Below are 23,095 nucleotides of genomic sequence, written 5' to 3' on the forward strand. Positions count from 1 at the left end.
GCTACATTGTATTTCATTATCCTTGGAGAGAACATAATTAAGTGCAGAACAAAATCCTTTTTGAGCTATTGTAGAAATTATCATCTTTAATTTAAACTTTGACATCTTATCTTACTAGAAAAATTCATTTAAACTTAAATCAATCTATAAAACAATGAACCAAAATTGAAAATTCTAGCATCTAAGAAATGGAATGATTCAGGTGTTTGTAAGGTTATATATGTACAACTTCTCTCTTTTGTTTTTATCTTTAATTCTTTTAACTTATAGGTTCTGATAACACCTTTCTAAAATCCACCACCTTCCAGTTGATTCCAACTCACAGTAAAGGGTTTCTAAGCTGGCAACTCTTTGTGGAGCAGATCGTTTTGTTATTTTCTGGCCAAGAGGCTGATGAGTTTGAACCACTGACCTTGTGGTTAAGAAGTCCAGTGTTTACCTGACAATATTGCTTGTTAATTTATCAGTGAAATGACTGGGACTATAGCTTATAATCATATATTTACTATGTCGTTCACAACAGTATGGTTTTGAGTATTGATGAGCAGTTCTTCATAACATGATTTAACCTGAGGTACCTGGGAGGGCTTGTACTTCAGAACTAATTTCAGGCCTGATTCATTACAAAAGATTTGATAATTGAAACATGGCAATGTTAAGGTCTAGTCTTTTCTGTAAAAAAGCAAATGAGTTGTAATCTATGTAACAAATTATTGTCTCATCAAAGAGTCTAATTAACATGATAGAAGCCCTCAATGTTTCTCATAATACTAATTCTTAAATCAATTTAAAATTCTTCATTTGACATGAAAGCCTTTGTTATCTGATTTAAGCCCCAACTAACTAAATTAGACGGTACTATTAGTAACCTGGAGACTCTTCCAACTAAAATTTTTAATTTACACAGTTATTTTGTCCCTTCTGAGCTTCCTAAATTTCTGAAAAAAAAGAGTAGATAGCAATTAATATGTGTGATGAATATAATATTAATAATGAAAAATGATAAAGGTAAAAATACACTCAAAATTATAATGTAAATTAAAATTTAAGAAACATTCTCAAGTGAAAGTTCAATATTGTTCTTTCTCAACCCAATTTATTTATTTTTAGTTTTAATATTTTAAACAGTTTATTGCCATATTGTTCACATATCATACAATTTAATAGTTCAATCATATTAACAAGAGCTGTGCAGTCATGCCACAATCAACTTCAGGACATTGAGTTTCCTCTTGTACCCATTGTCATCAGTTCCCTAGCTCCCTGCAACTATCTCCTGGCCATATCCCTAAAGAAACCATTAAGGCGGTCATTATCTCTGTAGTTCTACTCATCCTGGAGGAAATCAGACACAGAAAAACAAAACACTGAACTAATAGTAATTAACTACTTAGTTACTATTATAAATAGTATTAACTATTTAATTACTATTATAAATAGTAATTCATAATGTGAATAGTAATTCAGACTATTCACATCCCTGATCTTTGGTCAGAGGGGACTCACTGGAAGCTAAATCCATGGGTGGGCCCTGCAAATGAATTTGGGGCTCCCACTGTCATCCATACCCTTCAAAAACTGGGTGTTCACATTTAATCTCTGATACCATTCCCTCCAAGTGTATATTTTATCATTCACAATCCTTGGATTACACTAGCTCATGTGCTTCTTTTGTGTGGGTCCAGTTGTGATCTCACTCAGATGCTGCTTGTTCAAAGACAAGCCTTTGAGATCCCAAACACTATTCTTTCTAAAGCTAGGCACCATCTAGTTTCTTCAGCACACATTTGCTACAGCACCCTTATCTTCAGTGATCTCCTCATGAGGGTATCAAACAGGATCATGCAATAGAAATGAGTGGTTCTTAGATAGAAGCTCAAATTCAGTGTGAACCCCCAATCCATTTATGCATGTGCAATTTATATATGTTTCTGGTTAGCTTTAGAAATATCATTATAATTTTGCATAAGAGAACATGATCCATCAGATTCCTGGGGCCTATGGTGTTTCTGTTGATAATGTGGTTGATTTGCTACTGATGTAGAATTTGACACTGTTGGGAAGAGGACATAATGTAGTTGTAGGCCAGCTATGAATCTCAATACATGAATTATTGACTTTATGTCCAAAATTGATTTAGTGTGTCAACACTATATATTATTATTTTTGAATGAAAGACATGTTTTTAATTTATTTGTTTTCTTTCCTCATTTATACACTTCAATCCCTTTTAAAATATAATCTGTCTTTGTTTAAACTACTTTAACTTTCCTTGATCTCTTTATGTCTCTGTATAATACATTTGAGTATGGTTGAAGAATTTTATTTACAAATTCAATAGAGTTTACTTGATCACTATTATAAAACTCTTTTCTGATGAGTTGATGGCAATCCTGTAAGACAAAGTAGAATTTCTCCATTAGGTTTCAAAGACAGGACACTTTCAATGGAGCAGTCTTGTCTTTCTCCAGAGACAGTTGATAGGTTCACATTACCCACCTTTTAGTTATCAAATACTTAACCCCTTGTACCACAAGAAATCTCTTTTCTTTTTCAGAACCTTCCTAATTAACACTTGCTTTTATTTTGAATTAACCTGGGGGCACTGTGGTCAATTGCTGAGTTGCTAACTGAAATGTCAGTGACTCAGAGCCTTCACCTCCCAAAGAGAGAGGGGTGGCAGTCACCATCTGTACAAATTTAAAGCGTTGGGAACCAAATGGGACAGTTAGTTTCTCTGTCCTATAGGGCCACCAAAAGTCAGAATTGATTCTATGAATGTGGGCTTTGGGGGTTTGTTCTGTTTTTATACATGTTTGAAATGTCATGTTTTATTATTATTTTTTAAGATTACAGTAGTTTTTCTGTGTAACTGCCAAGTGATTTGGTATGGTTATTACAATATTACCTTTTCATTCTATTTAGTTAACTCACCTCTACATAGATTTTTGATTTTGAATTAGACACTCTCAGCTGGACATGAAATATTTATTTTAGAAAGTGTTGACTTTTTATTCATCTATTTTCTTACAATTTTGACTTAAATAAAATTTCTTAAGGAAAACTTTTAAATTAAAAAATAAATTTAAAAAGCTTCCAGCTTTAAAATTAGAAACACTCTATAAATATGCCCCTTTTATGACATAATTAGGTTAAACTTTTTAGTCTCCTTCAAGAGTGTTATCTTAGTTTTTTTCTGAAAATTTTAGTAAATCATTTTATTGGGGGCTCTTACAGCTATTATAACAATCAATACATCAATTATGTCAAGCACATTTGTACATAAGTTTCCATCATCATTTTCAAAATATTTTCTTTCTGTTTGAGCCCTTGGTATCAGCTCCTCTTTTTTCCTTCTCTTCCCCACCCTCCCACCCTCATGGACCCCTGATAAATTAGAAATTATTATTATTTTCATATCTTCTACTACCCGCTGTCTCTCCTTGCCCACATTACTAACATTCTTAATATTTTTTTATTTTCAGAATTTACTACAATTTCTAGAAATAAGTGTGGTTAAATTATTTTGTAGCTTTTTAAATTGTCATATATCCAGATGATTTATATTGAGTAAGATAATCATTCTGTTACCTATCATGACATTATTGTTTTTTACTTGTACTAAAAAAGTACAGGAAAAAATTATTCCTTTTAAAAAATTAAATTTATTTATTTAAAATTTTAATCAATCATTTTATTGAGAGCTCTTACAACTCTTAGAGCAATCCATATATCAGTTGTATCAAGCACATTTATATATATGTTGTCATCAATATTTCCAAAACAATTTTTTTCTACTTGATAAAAATTAAATTTCTTTGGCTACAGTAAATACTTGATGTGTTTACATTTCACCATCTTTAGACTGTTTTTGACATCTTACTATGAATTAATATGGGAAACAGAATTTGCTAAATATAAGAAACAATTATTTACATTTTTCATTATAATGACATATATTGGTGACTAGTAAAAGGGAGAAGAAAGAAAATAATTATTATTTGAATCTCTAAAAAACAAACAAAAACTCAGTGCCATCGAGTCGATTCTGACTCATATCCACCCTGTAGGCTAGGGTAGAACTGCCCCTGTGAGTTTCTGGGAGGGAACCTCTCTACCTGAAAGGAAGGCTTAGCCATTCTTCTGCCAACCTGGCAGTTAGCAGCCCAAAGCTCAACCACTGCTCCACCCTTCCTTAAGATCCACTGGATCCATAGTTGGTTATATGCTATGGTCTATTGTGAATACGTGGCTCTAATCACTGAGTAGTACTCCTGGGTGATAGCAATGGTTAAGTGCTTGAAAAGTAATTGCAAAGGTGAGACTGAGGTACAGGAAGACGGACAGACATAACTGACAGGACAAGGGAGAGCAGAGGCAGAAATAGTTTTATTAGTGGGAGCTCCCAGACCTCCTACGCCAACAGGTCGGGGAAGTCGTGCTCAGCAGTGGGGGTGCGGGTTTTTAAAGGGGTGGTGGAATATGTGGTAATTAGCTTATGGGGTCTGAACACTCCTCCGAGAATTGCTTGTCGATTCCTTGTAGCTTTCTTTGATCCCAGAGCATCTGGTTTCACCAGTCATCTTATCTGGTGCCGCCTGTTGCTGACCTCCAGGGATATGCAGGGAAGCCAGGGCCCTGACCTGCTTCGGCTTAGCCCAATCAGTAATTAAAAAAAAAAAAAAAATCAGTGTTCAAACCCATTCAGAGGCCATGTGGCAAATAGGCCTCATGATGTGCTTCTGAAAGTTTTCAGCTCTGAAAATCCAGTGGGGCAGGTCCACTTAGCACACACATACACGTGTTGGTTCCTTGTGTCCAAATCAGTTTGATGGCAACTAACAATGGCATACACACGGCTAATAAACTACATAATATATTGAGTCATAAAATAAATGGATTAACAATCAGGCCTCTACACATTTAAAACTGCAGAGGGGAAAATGTGTTTCCCCAAAAGCAATGTTTTCTGGCCTCTAAATGATCCCTGATGACTCCTCTTCTTAGGAAATGAAGATAAGTTTTAAAGAATCAAACAAACAAAAAAATAAACCTGAGGCCACAAACCTCAGGGTTCAGTTCATTTTTATCGAAGACAATCCAGGCTTGCTGATTACAGGAATAGAAACTTGATTTTGAATAATTAGATTCCTTTTGGGGCTCAAATGGCTTTCATCGAATTTTTGCAAGTTTTCTTGTACACCCCTCTATCTAGTACCCCCAAACTAGATTATAAAATAATGGTCAGACCAGCTTTTTATAAAGAAGAAAGGATATAGTAATGTTTGCTATCATGAGTGTAATGCTGACCCATAGCATCTTCCTGTGGGTTTCCCAGACTGTAGCTGTTTGCTAGAGTAGAAAGCTGTGTTTCTCCAGAGTTGCTGCTCGTGGCTTCGAACTGCCTGCCAAGAGAATGCAGCCCAATGCATACCCATTCCACTCCAGGGTCCGACTCCTCTCCAAGGTACCACACTAATAAGTAAGTCAGCTGGTAGGGCATAGGGAGGGCAGGTGATAGGTTCCCCAATCCCAAGGAAGAGAAAAATGGAATTTGTCATTGGAGAGTTTCAAATGTCTGTCTAAGAAAGCAAGAGAATTTAGAAGGGCTAGGCTCAAACAAAAAGGTTCGTTTGTATAGCATGCATATGCCAAGGACCTTTGTTGGCTTTGTGATGTAAATCAGATTTTTATCTAACATCCAGAACAAAGAACAGCAAAGCAAGCTGATGGTGACTGTAGAGGCAGGGCTAAAACCTTGCTTCTCTTGGTGGGGTCTTGGAATTTAAAGTCACAGTCACGAAGGAGATGCTTTGTCTTTAGGCTTAATGTGAGGAACCAGAATTGATTCACGCCATGAAGGCCCTCAGCCAGTTGAACTCTGTAAATGCCCTTAAAGTAAGATGACTTGTTTTTTTGGTCTTAAAAAGGAACTCCCTGAATCTGCTGATACTAAGAATTTATAGGAAAGTGTCACCTGCCCCACATGCAGGTATCTGCAGTGTAGAGAAAATGCTGCTACTTGTGTGGAAGAGAAACTGGAGGAAGAGAAGCTTTCTTCTTATAATTCTGAAAAAGGGTTATTTTTGCAAATTCACTGCTGGCCCACAAAAGCTGAGCTTTCTGGATCTTTCACGGGCTATTCATTTAACACTGCTTCGGGAGGCTTAACAGCCTGATTAACTGTATACTAGGACCAGACTCACTGGTCAGTTCTGACTTATAGGACTGAGTCCTTATAGGACAGAGTCGAACTAACTGCCCCTTGGGTTTCCAAGATCTGCATCTTTATAAGAGTAGACAGTCTCATCTTTCTCCCTGGAATGACTGGTAGGCTTTCACCACTGACTTTGTAATTAGCACCTCAAAGAATAATCCCTTATTCTGCCAGAGCTCTTGTTTACCTAATAAGAAAATGAAATCCCTTGACTACCTAATAATAAATAAAAACACACTTACGGGATTCAGTAACCAGACAGGAAAAAAAAAAAAAAATCAAGCAGAGCAGTAAACGTGTGATAATTACGGAATTTAATCTATAGAAAATGTTCGGTTTCTGGGATGGTTCGCCTCCGTTCTTCCTTCTCAAAGCTGAAAGAATTCATTTGGCAGAAGCACTTGTCAATTCAAGTAACTTTGATGAGGGATAGGGAAGTTTGGGGTAATGCCATCTCAGTACAAGATATCCCTGGGCAGCATGCAGGACCTAATGGCAGGGCGTGGGAGAGTTCATGACTCAAGATGGCCATTTCAAGGTAGTGAAAAATGGAATAATGGCTGGAAAGTGGAGTCCACGGAACCAAAAGAGAACCAAATAAAAGAAGAGAGTGCCTTGGGAGGGTGCACATGTGCATACCTTGCACACGGGAAAGATCCCACTCTCTCACCTGAATAGAGAGCACCTGAAACAGAGAATCCTGCCCTTAGTGGGGCCAGGAACCCATGGTGGAGGGTATTGGCCGAACTTAGTGGTTCAGTTCAGGTGCATATGTAATGTAATGCTGCTGGTGCCTAGCACTGTGCCCAGGTTGACCTTCACCTGTGTCTAAGTGACCTTGGTCTGAGCATGTGCAGCTTCGGATTGTCTCCATAGGTGTCTAACATGTGCCTGATTTCTTTCCAACCCCTTCATGGTGGCCTGGACAGCGAATTTTTGGTTAGTGTCACCATTTGGTGGAGACCACACCCTTTATCACTAATCATTCTACCTTTCAGAAGGACTAAATGTATATTAGATCCTAATCTTAAAATTCTAATAAATCTCAAGATGTTATGATTAGAGTACACACACATACACAGAATTTTTAGAACTTACCCATGATTTTAAAATTTAAGGTTTTAATAAGAAAACCTATCAAAAGTATTCATTGCTGAAATTCTAATTGCTAACATGGAAATAAAGTGGAAGATTTCTCACAATATGAAGGATAGATGCAGTGAAAAATTTTATGAGACAAAATATAAGATAATTCAATGGAGCTTTGGAGTCAGAATAAGCAGATAATAGTTCTGGTTGGAAAATAAAAAGCATGAATAGAGAATAGTAACAATGACTTCTTCCTTCAGTATCATCAGTTCTTGATATATGCTACTTCTTGAAATGTCTGAATGTTTACTAGTTTTTATTGATTTAGGAACAGTGTATTCCTTCCTTTTTCTTTGGTGCTTCCTGCCTTATTCAATATATTGCCCATATAATCCTCTAACATTGCGGTTCAAGGCTTGACGTTTTTCTGCTGTTCTGTAAGGTTGAGATGCTGAGCATGCCCTGTGTTTTATTTTATTTTTTTCTAACTGCAGGTATTTGCACGCTTTATTTTCTGTTCATCTCTTTGACATCAATATTTCTTTCATTTGCCTTAGCTACTGTGTTAGTCCGGGTTGACTAGAGAAACAAATCCAGAGACACTCATAGGTGTGTAAGAGAGGGCCTTATGTTAAAGATCAATTGGACATTGGAAAAACATCTCAGTTCAGTCCAGGTCAAGTCCATAAGTCCAATATCAGCCCATATGTCCGATATTAGTCCAAAAACTCCTCTTCAGACTCATGAAGTATATGCAATGATTCCAAATGCAGGAAGATCACGGGCCATTGGGTGAAAAGTCTTATGGATCTGGTGGTGGTGAAAGCATCTCAGCGCTGGTGGGGGTTTCTGCATGCCTCCTTCAGCTCTTTGAGTGTTGCTCTTGACCAGGAAGATCAAGCAGAGAGAATGTGCTCTCACCGATCTCAGCAAGTCTCAGCATGACCTGTCCATAGGAAGACGAAGGCAGAGAGCGAGAAGTTCCCAGAATCCTCAGGAGAAGGCCATGCCCACAAGGAGGATTTATCAAGCTGTGACCTGATAGACAGCTAGACTCCACCCCCTCACTCTTAATACCTTCAAGTTGACACGAAGTTATGTCACTACAATTAAGAGCACGTTTCAGGGTCTCTTCTGACATGCCCCTTGATCATTTTCCCCCTGTCTTCTGAATGAATTTTTGCTGTCTTTATGTATGATGTTCCTGATGTTATACCACTACAGCTCATCTGTCATTCATGTTCAATGCAATGTCTGTTTTTGTGGTACTCTCCATATTCTGGTGGGATACACTCAAGATTGTATTTTGTCACATGTAGTCTTGTCTACATTTTCTTCAGATTCCACCTGAACTTAATATGAGCAAACTGACACTTTGGTCCGTAGTGAGCCCTTGGTGAGGTTCACTACTGGTGTTGAACTTCTCCATTGTCTCTTCCCACTGATGTAGTCACTGTGGCTTCTTTGTATTTCATTTGGAAAAGTCCATCTGTCCAGTACATAGCCTTTTGTGGTTTTCTCCAAAAAAGTGTGTGTGATATAGGAGTCCTTGGTCTTACAAAATTGTTTGATGAGATATTTGGCTCTGTTTCTGACATCAACTATGTTTTCCAATTGTTATTCCTTCTTCTTCATTTCCAAACCCAATGATTATCAATGCACCTTCATTGCGTGCTTGACCAATTTCAGACTGAAAATATTGGCAAACTTCTTCAATTTCTTAATCACTAACTTCAGTAGTTGGTGCATAAATTTGAATAATCATCTTATTAACATTTTTGCATGTATATAGATATAATTCTGTCACAGAAAGCATTGTACTTCACGATAGATTTTGAAATGTCCTTTTAGATGATGAATGTGTCAGTATTCCTTTTGAATGCAAAATTCCCAGCTAGTAAACAGTATTATTTTCTGATTCAAAATGGCCCTTCCCTGCCCATTTCAGCTCACTAAAGCCGAGAATGTCACATTTTGTGTGTTCCATTTCACTTTTGACAACATCCTAGATACATGCTTTGTGCGTTTCAAGTTTAAATTCCTAGTGGATGTGGCAGTTGTTTCTTCTCATTTTCAGTTGTGCCACATCAGCAATGAAGGTCCCAGAGGCTTTCTTTCTACAGGCGTGACTCCGTCTGCCCCTCTGTGCACCGCTCTATTTGAGGAGGCAGCTCTGCCTCAGTCATCTTTCAGTGCCTTCCCACTTGAGGGACTCCTCTTCTGGCATTTCATCTGACAGAGCTCCACTGCTGTTCACTAAGTCCTCACAGTCTGAGAGTGTTCCACTGCCAGTCATAACGTTTTCAGTGGCTAACTTCTCAGAAATGGACAGACTCTGTCTATTATGTTACCGATGCTTAGTCTGGAAGCTCTGCTAAAGCCTGTTCACTCTCAGTACTTCTGCTGGTGCTCAAAATATACCTGTGGTGTATCTTCCAGCATCACTGCAACATGCAATCCACCACAGTTTGACAAACTGACAGAAAATTGGAGGCCCGAAACATAAAGTTATATCTAAAAGATTTGACTTTTGATGGTACAAACATTTAAGTCCTCAGCTGGTAACCCAAACATTTGCAGTTGTTGTACAACCTGAGGAATCTCAGGAGGAAAAAAAAACTTTTAAAAACCATATGGAGCAGCCACCTACGAATTTCTACTCAGCCACCTACGAATTCACCAATCGTCAAATCAATTTGAAGGCAAATAGTTTGGTATATATAGAGGTAAACAAATTAAAACAAAATGAAACAAGACACTTCACTCCCATCTGGTCAATGCTGACACACATTGACCAGTGTGTGTGTGTGTGTGTGTGTGTGTGTGTGTGTGTGTGTGTTTATGGGAGTAGAAAGCCCACTTTTCCTCCTGCAGAGCTGCGGGTGGCTTCTACTTGCCCACCATGTGGATTGCAGCCCAATGCTTGAGCACTACTCCACCAGGGCTCCTGTATATCTAGAGAGAGAGAGAAGTTTATTTTAGAATTACTTGTATTGGAAAAAATAACTAAAAAAAGGAATTTCTGAATATGGGCATGATAGAACAATTTATGATAGCATTTTGGGTTCCTTATTATATATTATAGAACTTTCAAAAGTAAGAATCTGTATATCTTGACCTAAAGAGATGTATGTGTAAGATGCCTATAATTTATTGATAAAAGAAAACCCAATTAGTTTTTAGTGTTTACCATATGATTATATTTTTTCTCGTATAAATATTGTGCATTCTGGTTAAATTGTATGAGCTTGAACCGAAGTTATACCCGGAGTTGAATGAGAATATTGTTACCCTTGAAAAATTAAAAAAACAAAACAAACAAAAATGTAAATATACAAACAATCTTGAAAACAATTTACTTGTAGATATAAATATTAACTGATGTATAATAAAAGTACTTTTAAATAATGAACAAAAGTTATATAAAATGAATCTGAGAAATATATAGAGTTCACTTAACTTAGAATTTTGAAATTCTTCATATGGGGTCTACCTTTTGTAGCCTTTTTTAATATATTAGTTCCTAGAAAGTAATGGACTTATTAGTCATTAGAAACATTGATTTGATTTAAGAAGATTATAGTTAATTTAACAATATTACCTTTTTGTCCGTTGATACATGTAAATGCTTCGATGATTACTTTTTACATATTTACATTCTCATTATAAATGTATTTGCAGATTTATGATGGAAAAGATAAAACAACTCATTTGCTGGGTGCTTTTACCGGTGCATCAATGCGCGGACTGACACTCAGTAGTACTTCCAATCAGCTCTGGCTAGAATTTAATTCTGATGCTGATGGGACAGATGAAGGCTTTCAACTTGTCTATACCAGTAAGTATTTTGAAAGAGTAAAATGTCAAATAATGATGTTGAATATTTAATCAATAAATGCCAGCATCAGGTGAAATAACATCAAACATTTGATTAGCCATTTGCAGTATAGTATAGTATAGTATAGTATAGTATAGTACTTGCAGTAGAGTATAAACTCAACTACATTTACAATTTCATTCGCTTATAGGAACAACACGGTAATTTATTCAAACAGGGGTCCTTTTGTATTTGAACCCGAGTTTCATGAGTTTCAGAGAGATTCAGGAGCGTGTTGTTTGGGCCTTATCATATTTTTATCTTCTGTATACCACATTTTAATAGAGATTGTCAGCATTCTTAGGTGGCATCAAGTCCATTCCGATGCCCCATGGACAACATGCTGCCAAATGCTGCACTGTCCTCACAATTGCTCTTACATTTGGGTCCAGTGTTGCAGCCCATCTGTATCAGTCCGTCTCGTTAAAGGTCTTCTTCCTGTTTCTCAGTGCCCCTCCACCTGACCACGCACGATATCCTTCTGCAGAGTGTGGTTTCTCCTGATCACACGTCCAAACTCACTGCTATTGAGTCATGGCCGACTCACAACATATCCAAAGTACATGTTTATTCTGCTAAGGTAATTTGACACAAGGAAAAACACACTAACAGCTTTACCTGGTCTTTAATGTAAAATCACCTGAAACATCTACAGATCATTATTCACTAGCTAACCATTTCATTGTATAAGGTTTTTTGTTTTTGCTTTTTTTTAGCATTTGGAATTACATATAGAAATTTAAACATTTGGATTTATATCCATTAAAAGGGTTAGATATATCCATATCTACATTTAGACATGGTAGGAGGAGAGAGCAGTCCCTGGAGAAGGACCGCATGCTTGGGAAAGTAGAGAGGCAGTGGAAGCAGGAAGGCCCTCAGCAAGATGGATTGACTCCATGGTGGAACAATGGGCTCCTGCCCTCTGTGAGTTGGAACTGGCTTGATTGCACCTAACAACAAAAACAAAAACAACCTTGGTGAAGGCATTCTTTTGTTCATAGAACAATCACTTTTGATAAATCTTATTGTTGAGAAAATTAAACTTCATCTCAGATCAAGACAAAGTATAAAAGAGCCATCCAAGGGATGCAGGAAATTTTAAATGAAAAGATAATGGACTTTTTCCATGAATTTTCTGAAGCTCCTTTATTGTGGATGTCAGACGAGTCTTGGCTAAAGTAGAGATTATCAGAAGGAAGCGTATCTCTGTTTTATTGACTATACAAATGCATTCAACTGTGTGGAGCATGAGAAATTATAAATAACTTTTAAAGAATGGGAATTCCATAACACTTAATTGTGTTCACTGGCACCGAAGCCTAGACTAATGGGCAATGTTTGAGCAGAACAAGGGGACACTGTGGAGTTCAAAGTCAGGAAAGCCATGTATTTGGGTTGTGTTTTTTCATCATACTCAAGTCATATGCTGAATAAATAACCTGACAGGTGAGATTAAGTCCAGAAGAAGAGGACAACAGAACTGGAGGAAGACTCATGTGAAATGACATTACATTGTTTGTACATACTACCAATGACGATAATGACTACAGTATTCAATACAGATTACACTTCACCCTAAATAGAAGAAAATCTTCACAAGTGGAAAAATAAGCAATATTCTGATAAACAGAAAACACAGAAACTATCAAGCATTTCATTTTACTTGAATTCCCATTCAATGCTCATGAATTAGACATTAAACAAAGGTTTATATTAAGAAATCTGCAGTGAAAGGCCTCTTTCCAATAAAACTGTTGGAAAAAGAAAATTGGCGTAAATACAAAATCATTGAAATGAAACAAAAACAAAACAACACTAGAAGCATATAAAATATGTGCAGTGAATTAAGTCATCAAAGGAAAGCAAGTTAAAAACACAATAAACGATTGTTGTACACCCAACAGAATGACCAAAATCAAAAAGAGTGATAGCATCATATGTCGCCAAGAACACAGAGCAAATTTTTGTGCATGAGTTTTGTGCATTGTTGCTAGAGGACCACCACTTTGGAAAAGAGTCTGCTAGGTTGTCATAAAAGGAAGCATTATCCACTCTTAGAACTCAGCAGGTTCACTCCTAGGTATTGACCCAGGAGAAATTAAAGCACACATGCACACAGATACGAATATAATTTGCTCACTTCTAAAACTGGTTGTACAACTCTTCTTGATGTGATTTCACTATTGAATTTTATGATATGTGAATTATATGCCAATGAAACTGTTATTTTTTTTAAATGGTAAAGAGCAATGATTTTACTTTGAGAATTGAGTGTGCCTGATTCAAGCCATGATATTTTCATTGCTTTATATGTGTCTGCAAGCTGAACTATGAACAAGAAAGATCAGAGAAGAATTGATGCATTTAAATAAGATGTTAGTGAAGAATACCAAAATTATCATGAACTACCAGAACTCACAAATCTGGTTTGTAAGAAGTACAACTAGAATATTCTTTGGAAGCAGAGAGGATGAGTCTTTTATCAAAGGTGCTTTGAACACCTTATCAAGAAAGGTCAGTCCCTGGAGAAAGACGTCATGCTCATTAAAGTGGAGGGTCAGTGACAAAGAGGGAGACGTTCCATGAATGGAAGGGTACAGCGGCTCCAACAAGATACCGAGCACAGAAATGAGTATGAAGAAGATCTAGGGCGAGGCAGTCTGCCACGGGGTTGTGTATAAACTTCCTGTTCTTTGGAACCAGTCACACCCCAAAAAACTATTTTTTTCTTGTGACAAGGACTTTATAAAATCATGGTATTCTTTCTTAGTTAATGGATGGAGAAAGAGAGAAGTTTACCCTTTCTTTCTTCTCAAAGTGAAAGAAGAAATCTTTAGTTAATATACCAATATGAATTTCTTCCCAAATATCCCTGATCTGTATAGCTCGGTCACAGAACCAACAAAGCAAACCATCATGGAAACTGAGCATGTGCTGCAGCTCCGCAGTGCACGCCTCCTGAAGAAGCTGCTGGTTTCTACTCTCTCTTCGTGCTGAACATGAAGTTATCTGAACACTTTTTCTATGTCATCGTATCCGATGTCTTCCCTCTTGATCCTTTACTCTAGTTAATTAATTTATCATTAAAATTTATTTCATTGTAGCAGGTTTATATCTCATCTTTCACCACTGGAAGAGAACAGTGTCAACCGCAGAGTTCCAGACTACATGGAGTTAGCTAATCCAAGGGCAGAAAGTCGGCTCCCGACAGAGAGAGCAGTCATTATGAAGGCCTGAGAGGCTCTTGAATTTGTGTGGATGGAGCTGAATGAGCAAGGAAAAGGAGCTAAGATAAAAGATAATGTTAGAAGTTATACAGTGTTTAGGGGCATGGGAGAAGGGGTTTTAGAATTTTTAAAATGCAGAAACTTTCAGCATTATACCTGTAAATATGAGTTAAAATAAGAATAGCTAGCTTCTAGTTTAATGATACCGTTAATTAGGAGTCTTGTGGCATAGTGGTGTGCACTGGGAGGCTGACTTCCAGCAGTTAGAAACCACCAGGAAAAGATGGGACTTTACTCCTGTAAAGAGTTACAGTCTTGGAAACTCAGAGCGGCAGTACTACTCTGCCCTGTTGGGGTGGCTATGAGTCAGCATTGACTCAATGGCAGTGAGTTTGGTTTTATGTTTTCTAATTAGAATTACCAACGAGCCCATGGAGGTTCCTTAGATTATCTCTCAGAAATCTGATAGTGCTGCCATTACAGTGGAGTAGGAACCAATATAAGGCTTAGATGTATGAATGGATTTTGAACTCCTATGTAATTTTAGCTTTCATCTAAGAACAATCGGCTTTTATGAAGTGGCCCAGCTCATTATTTACCCTCCTAAAAGGACCCATGAAGATATGGGTGATATAGCCAAGCTTGGTGAAGAACACAGATGGGGTCTGGCTAGCATAAAGAATAACATCTGGACTCTTAAAAAGTTCGTCTTAAAATAATCAGCCATCTAAGTGAGGTATGACCTACATCAGTGGCTCTCAACCTTCCTAGTGCCATGATCCTTTAATACAGCTCCTCGTGTTGTGGTGACCCCCAACCATAAAATTATTTCATTGCTACTTTGTAACTGTAACTTTACTACTGTTATGAATCATAATGTAGATATCTAATATGCAGAGCATATTATCATTGTTACAAATTGAACTTAATTAAACCGTAGTGATTCATCACAAAGCAATATATAATTATATATTGTGAAATATTCACGTGTTTTCCAATGGTCTTAGGTGACCCCTGTTAAAAGGTTGTTCAACCCCCAAAGGGGTTGTGACCCTCAGGTTGATAACCACTGATCTAAATCCACCTGTAAAAGCACAGCTGCCTGTGTGGTCTCAGGGTTGTCAATAATATAATTCAAGATGGTAGGAAGGAAATTGTATTCGAGCTGGTTTCCAGAAGGCTCTGGCTGACAGGGAACACCCAAAAGTCTTTTGCAGAAGCCCCATGTGGATTAAGCCTCCACTGAATTCCCTTGACCATTGACCAGGGACGTGAATAGCCTTGCCTCCAGACAGAGTGCATTGGCAAGTGGACTAATGCACATAGAGTTAGGTTAAAATGTTATACTGTATCATTTCTTTTCCCTTTGGACCCATTTAAAGTTTGTTTTATTTTTATTATTTTCTGCTTTCTTTTTTCTTGAGATTTTTCAATGTGTTCTTGCTGTTGATGTTTTGTGGGTATGATTTTCTTACCCAGGGGAGAGAAAACGGTATAGACAGTAACCGGATGAATAGTTTCTTAAAGGGGTGGCAGAGGAGATAGTGGTGAAATGGGTAGCTTATTTGATGAGTACGAGAATGAAGAAAATGTCCTAAAATTGATTGTGATGATGATTACATAACACTTTGAAATGTTTTTAAACCATTAATCTTAGCTAGCATATATTTTATGTCCCACAGATATAAAGCATATGTCTGTGAGGGATGATGTTACTATTATGCCCATTCATAAAAGAAGGGAAAATAAAACACAGAAAATGTACATCACTTGTCCAAGGTCACACAGCTAATAAATGCAGATATAGAATTTGAAACAAAGCACCCTGTCTCTTAACCACTATATTACACATCCTCCCTATTCATGTCCTGAATATGTGATGTTCAAAATTTCATGATTTTAATGTAGGAATCCTGGTAGGGTAGTAGGTTAAATATTCAGCTGCTAATTTCAAGGTTGGACATTTGAAAGTTCTAGGTACTCCACGGGGGAATGATGAGGCTGTCTGCTTTGGAAAGATGCATCGTCTAAGATACTCTGTGGAACAATTCTGCTCTATGTGGGGGCAGAATCAACTTGATGACAGAGGGCACTTTTAATATATTTTTGTTGTTTACATAAATGTTTTAAAAATAATGATATTGCAATTCTTCCAGAAGAAATGTTGTTATTTTATGATTGAGAATATAGTTGCTTTCTCATTATCTAAGTTTACTACCATGGATGAGTTAGGCCATTTATTTTCCATGTTGTTAATAAAGTTTAAATTCTTTTTTTTGAAGGCCCATTTCATTGCAGATTCTATATCTCTATACAGTTTTGGTTAACCCAAGACCTTTCAGGAGGTAGGAATTTGGGGACTTTCTAAAGTCATCCATTGTAGAGCTAAAGTGGACCCTTTTGACACATTATATAGCATTGTCTCCTCAAAAGCAGGCCTACTAAATCTGTATGATGCCAAGACATCAGGCGACACCTTTCGACTCAGATATTCTTCTATTATCTCCTCCACGCATTTAACTAACTGAAGAAATTACTAGAGACCACCCTAGTATCCAAAGGGAAAAGTTTAAGTGTATCTGGTTCCTTTTAGCCTTCCAGTTTTGCTGTTTGAATGATTCCATAATCATCATGGAACATAGTCATTTCTAATTTTACATTCAATTTACGTTGGCCTTTAGCTAATTTCTAAACTATTTTCTTATCTACTAGCTTTGTAAATATACAAGAAACTATTCCAAGTGCTTTCATTTCCTGTAAGGGGACTACAAACAGCTGCTGAGAACATGCCCTTGCCTATCACTTCCGGAGTTTTCCACAAACTTTTTGTAGGCTCAGCTTTGAAAATATTCACCACATGACTGTATAGTCCTAAGACGTATTTAATGCAAATGAAAGTAGAAAATAAGTGAATTTCAAGAGAGCAAAAATGTAATCCCATGAAATTGTTCCATGTAATTCTATGTCACACAAACCATTTAACAGATACATTTACTATAAATTTTATTTTTAAAACTTTTAAATTAGACAGATGATAAAGGAAGTCTTGGCTAATTTTATATTCTAATTAAAATAATATAGTGATATTTTTTTATTATTTGCCACTTATTTTAAAATACTGATGAAGATCATTTCTACATACTTGAATAAGATATTATTATTATTATTATTATTATAGACTTTTTATCCCAGAAGTTTTGCCAGCCTTCAACTTAAACATATTAGGACACACTAATTTATACATCATGCAAAAATAGTTTATGGCAGATTTTAAACCTATTAAGGAACTCTAGTGATATAATTGGTGACTTTTGTAAATGAAAACCAGGCCGTTCAAATCTCCCCAAGAGAAGGATGAAGCAGTCTGCTTTTTAAAAGATCTCTAGCCTTGACAATCTTAGGCATCAGCTCTGTTCTATTCTATAGGATTACAATGAGTAAGAATCAGCTTTCCAGCAGTGGTTTGATTTTAATACCTCCCTGTGAACATAAAACTAAAATATTCAGGAGAAAAATATGCCATCGAGGCAGAGAAATTCCCACTTGTGACTGCCTTACAAGACAGGGTAGAACTCCTCATGCAACGTGGTGATTCTGACAGTCTGTGGTGAGTAATTATGAGTTCACTGCTAACTGTGAGGCTAGCAGTTTGAAACCATGAGCTGCCCTTCAGGAGAAAGATGAGACTCCTTGCTCCTGTAAATCCATGCAGTCTCGGGAACCAAGGGTCACCAAGAGTCAGAACTGACTTGATGGCAGTGAGTTTGGTTTTTGCTTTGGTGGCGAGTAAGCCAATCACAAGATAGCGGTGAAAAAGAGAGTGAGAACAAAGAATCAGAGTGAGAACAACGAAATCAGGTTCACTTTCCGGAACAATGCTGTTAATTCATTCCCTCCAAGCTCAACCAAAAAAGAGGTTCATTGTAAGGTTCTAGTGAGGAGGCCAACAGCAACACTGGCTATCTTGAAGGTGACCTCTTTGAAATCAAATACAAAAAAAATATAGACCATTTAATTTAGAATTTACACTTTGTGGAGTCATATACACAGATGTAACCCAAACAATTGTTGATCATGAGCAAGCAAGCAGGACAATAAGATTCTTAAAGTATTAGGTCAGTCTTGGGATGTCTCTGCTGACAACTTAGATCACAGTCTGTAGGAGCCCTTGTGTTGTAGTGGCTATGTGTTGGGCTGTGATCTTTATGGTTGGCAGTTCAAAACCACCAGCAACTCCAGGGGAGGAAGACTGTGCTTTCTACTCCTGTAAGCAGTTACAGTCTCAGAAACACAGAGAGGGGTCACTATGAGTCAGCATTGACTCGATGGCATGAGTTTGGTTGGGGATTTTGTATCCAAGCCATGAGATTTCCAGCTACCTCATATTCATGTAAAAGGGTCAAGCAAGTCTGGTTACCAGGGGGTGGGGTCAAAGTGTTTCTTAAAAAGGAAGATTGGGGGACCTTTTTCATATACTTTGGACATGTAATCAGGAGAAACCAGTTCTTGGAAAAAGTCATCATGCTTGGTAAATCAGAAAGGCAGGGACAAAGAGACCCCTTAATGAGATGCATTGACACAGTGGCTGCAACAGTGGGGTCAAACATCACAAAAATTGTTTAGATGGCTCAGGACTGCATGGTTTCCATTCAGTTATAACTTAGGGTAGATAGAGATTGGTAAACCGACTTCATGAGACCTAACAGTAAGAATAAGAACATTAGCATATTTTATTTCTGAATGGCCATTCCTGGGCCAAGTCCTTACTCCTTTGTGTAATCCACCCATCCTCCTTTCTCAAAGGCATCCTACTTTCCATCTTGCTTTGTGGAATTTATTAGGGAGATTGAGCAGAGGCCTGGCCTTTCTCAGTTCTTCCTGAATTCTCCAGTTCACCTCGATCCTTCAGTGGCGAGGAGTGTGTATAAAAGATTCAATATGGCATCCAGATGGTTGCAAGGTTTACAGTGGGAATAGCTCTCTGACTTCAGACCTTAACATTTCCCAGACAAAATACCCCTAGATTCAGGCTGAAAACATCTTTAAGCATCAAAAACAAATAGACAAATTGTACACAATTTTAGAAAGAATACACACAAGAAGTTCTATGCAATGACTTTAACAAAACAACATATAGCCAAATGCAAGATTATTTCAAATCAATAAGAAGACATTTATACAGCCTAAAAGAAAATAAGAGCAAGGCAAAAAAGTCATAAATGATATTTTTTCCTAATGTAAAGCAGCCTTCCAAAGTTTGAGGTTTCAAAATTATATATAGGAAATGTTATTTTTTTATGAGTCATCGTGGATGTCAAATTAATTTTTGAAAATTTCATTAAAGAAGAAAAAAGGAGTGCTTGTTTTTCAGTGATTTCTTCTTTTCTTCATTCCCTTTATAATCTTGTGTCCAGATCAACAGGGTTATCATAATTCCTGTGCATGAGTTTGGAGTATTTCCCATTTGAAAATTTGACATGGCAATGCTGACAATCTTCTTTGTACATATCTTTATCGAGATATAAATAAATCTGGAATACAAGCTTTTTTTGAAAATCTTATGACCTAAATGGAATTTACTCAGCAAATATTAAGTATACTTTAATATACTTTACATTTGCTTAATATAGTTAAATCTACCAAATTTTCATGTAGATATTACAATTGATAGTCTTATCATTATATCCTTAAGTTATCATTTAAATATTTCAACAATGATTGTTTCAAAATAGATTTTTCACAATGTATTCAGTTAACATGCTTACTCAATTTTCTTATTAGTGATATATTTTCCATTTTATTTGATAATTTGAAAGTTCTTCATTTTGTAGCAATTTATGTTTAAACACTAAATATGTATTTGCATTTTTCATGGACTGAGTTACAATGTGTATAAAAGCTCTTGACTCTAAGGTGAGTGAAATATGCATACTTAATGTTCTACAGGGAATTTTTCAGATATCAATTAAAAACCTAAGTAATTTGATTATTTGTAGAATCAATACTGTTTTACTGATGAGATAGTGACACAATGTATAGAAGTATGCATAGAAATATAGATTTTTGAAGCAGTGAAAATTTAGACAACACAAATCATCACCTGGAGAATGAATAAAAAAAAGTTTAAATACGCATTCAGTGGATTGCCACAGAAGAGTTGAAATTAATAAAATGTTTGTGTATGTGTTTGTACATACAAAGATAAATACAATGCCAAGCAAAAGATTAAACCTTAGAAGAATATGTCATTTCTTATCACTCTTAAAAGATATAAATAAATATAAAATAATGGATATTTTCATGCCCGTATAGATATGCACTAAAACTAAGAAATCTACCAAACAGTTTCAAGAAATAAGTAAACAAAGTCCATTAATTTAATTCCAAGTTTTCCATAAACATGCTGAACCTTAACTTAAATTCATTTTAAAATAATATCAGAATAGTAAAAAAAATCAGGCATTTTGAATATTAATATACATGAACACTAATATGAATTGATATTGTCTTGAGTAAATTATGATATGATACTAGAATCGAACATAGATACTAGAATCGAACATTGCTTTATTATTTATATTCATTTTAGATTTCAAATATTATATTACAACAATAAAATAAATACACTAGAAGAACTATACTATCTGATAGCAAGAAGGGATTAGATCTCAGTTTAAGTTATTCAGTAAGTCAAGAATATTTAGGTAATGAGGATTTTCATTACATTTTGTGCTCTAGAAATTTTCATTTCATAAGAATATCAAGTTTCATAGGAATGGTGAATAGTTATAGGTTATATAATTTTTCACACACATCTTGTTTAATTGTCAGGTTTAAGTATTTGAGCTTTTAAGTGAAAACTCTGACAGCTAAAAGCTTCCATATAGATAAAAGTTTAAAATACTTTTGAACAAGCAACAATAATTTTACCAAATTGTACCAAATTATGTTGTGCTTTGTAGCTAATACAGTATTGTCCATGTGCATTTTTATCTTCAAGGTAAAGTATTATAAATTATTTTAATTTACAAAGAATATCCCCATTTTACCTGATCACCAAGCAATTGCCAATAACATTTATAGAATATTCAAATTAAGGAAGGAAGAAGTTTGTAATAAGCCTTGAAAAGAGAGCTTGATTTCTGTTTTCATATTGAAAAATGGTGTATGGTAAAACTCAAAAATTTCTGTATCTTGAATGAAAAATTGAATATTAACCTGTTGAAGGAATGCAAACTGAATTTTGACTTGGGACACATCACAGCTAATAAGTGTGCAGATTCTTGCAAAGAACTTTAAAGTTATGACTTCTTACTTGTATTTTTTCCACAGTGTTTGAAAGACTGGCTTGCCTGACCATCTATCCTTTCTCATTTTATATGTCACAATGTAGAAGAATGGCTGCTAACTTCGTGTAGAGCTCGCTCTGACACACTTTACCTTTGATTAATTCAATACATTTTAGGGCCAAAGAGGCAGTCACAAATTCACTCTTAAAAAAATTCCCCAGATTCTTTTTAGTTTTATTTATTTGTTTTGATATTGCATTTATAATTTAAGTTCCATATCACTATTCTTTTTACGTGCATCCTAGTGATAATGCAGGACTCTGATTCCATAGTCATCCATCAACCATTGAGTTATTGTCTGTCTGCTCTGTGTGAGGATTTGTGTTGGGTGGACACTGTGAGAAAAGTAAAAGTAAAATATCTTCAATTTATTGAAGGGAAAGCAAAGAAAACACCAAATAACGATAAAGGATTCACATAATTTTAATGCCTTTTCATCTGCGTGTAGGCTCTGCAAGACCACAATGAAATGTTCTGGAATCACTGCTTGCCATAATGTCACCAGCACTTTCTTATGATCCACGCTATTCAATGCCTTTGCATAACGAACGAGACACGGGCAAAGGTCATTCCGAGACTGCTTCCAGCTAAGATCCATTAGACTTACCGATATTTTCCTTTGTTCCATGTCTTCTCCTAAATCCGACTTGAATTTCGGGCATAATTCTGGAATGAATAAGACACTTTAAAAAGACTTGAAAGGGCTCCTTAATGCCCTCTGACAGATAACATTTCTCTTAATATACAGAAGTTATATGAAGATCTCAGTTCTGGAAGTTGTGCAAGACCTGGTGGTTTTGTAGCCACCGCATGCTCTAGAATGTTTGTGATGCGAGCTATGGATTTGGCATTAGGTATCGAATAGAAACTCACTGTTTTGTTTTTCAGTTCAGATATCTGAATTGATTTAAGGATCTGTGCCTCAAAAAGCGACACACATCTCTTTTTGATTTTCATGTAGTTTAAGACTTAAATAAGTTTTGTTTTTCCCTAACGATGTGTCTTGAAGTAACAAAGTTCTCAGTCATGAACTAACATGTACATTGTTTGTATGTCTATTCTCGGAAGCTGTAACTGCCAACTTCAATTTTGTTCTTAATTTTCTTTGGTGAATCCATAATGACATTTCTGTTACATTTATATTCTCTACACAACCATTAAAATCTGGAGTTACATGACGAAGGACTTCCGATTTTGTTGGTAGTCTCACTTCTTTTTCTGCTCTCGTTTTTGAAACCTCAATTGTGCATTGTCCCGTAGCTGATGGTTTTTTAATATCCCTCTTCATAAATTTCATCTTGACTATGTGTTGGCAAGATACTAGGGAATAGAG

At 36.1% G+C, this 23,095-nt stretch overlaps 1 protein-coding gene across 2 annotated transcripts in view; it reads left to right on the top strand.

Moving 5' to 3' along the window:
• The window catches only part of CSMD3 (CUB and Sushi multiple domains 3), a 1,328,144-nt gene that overhangs the window by 965,030 nt on the left and 340,019 nt on the right, over positions 1-23,095 (top strand). For both annotated transcript variants that reach the window (XM_045286022.1, XM_030887469.2), the window contains one exon: positions 10,988-11,144. In XM_045286022.1, the coding sequence (XP_045141957.1) occupies positions 10,988-11,144 (157 nt within the window). The remainder of the gene's footprint in view (positions 1-10,987; positions 11,145-23,095) is intronic.

Source organism: Echinops telfairi, unplaced genomic scaffold (genome assembly GCF_000313985.2).
Source record: "Echinops telfairi isolate 266 unplaced genomic scaffold, ASM31398v2 ScPeMD7_1;HRSCAF=3_0, whole genome shotgun sequence".
Lineage (NCBI taxonomy): Eukaryota > Metazoa > Chordata > Mammalia > Afrosoricida > Tenrecidae > Echinops > Echinops telfairi.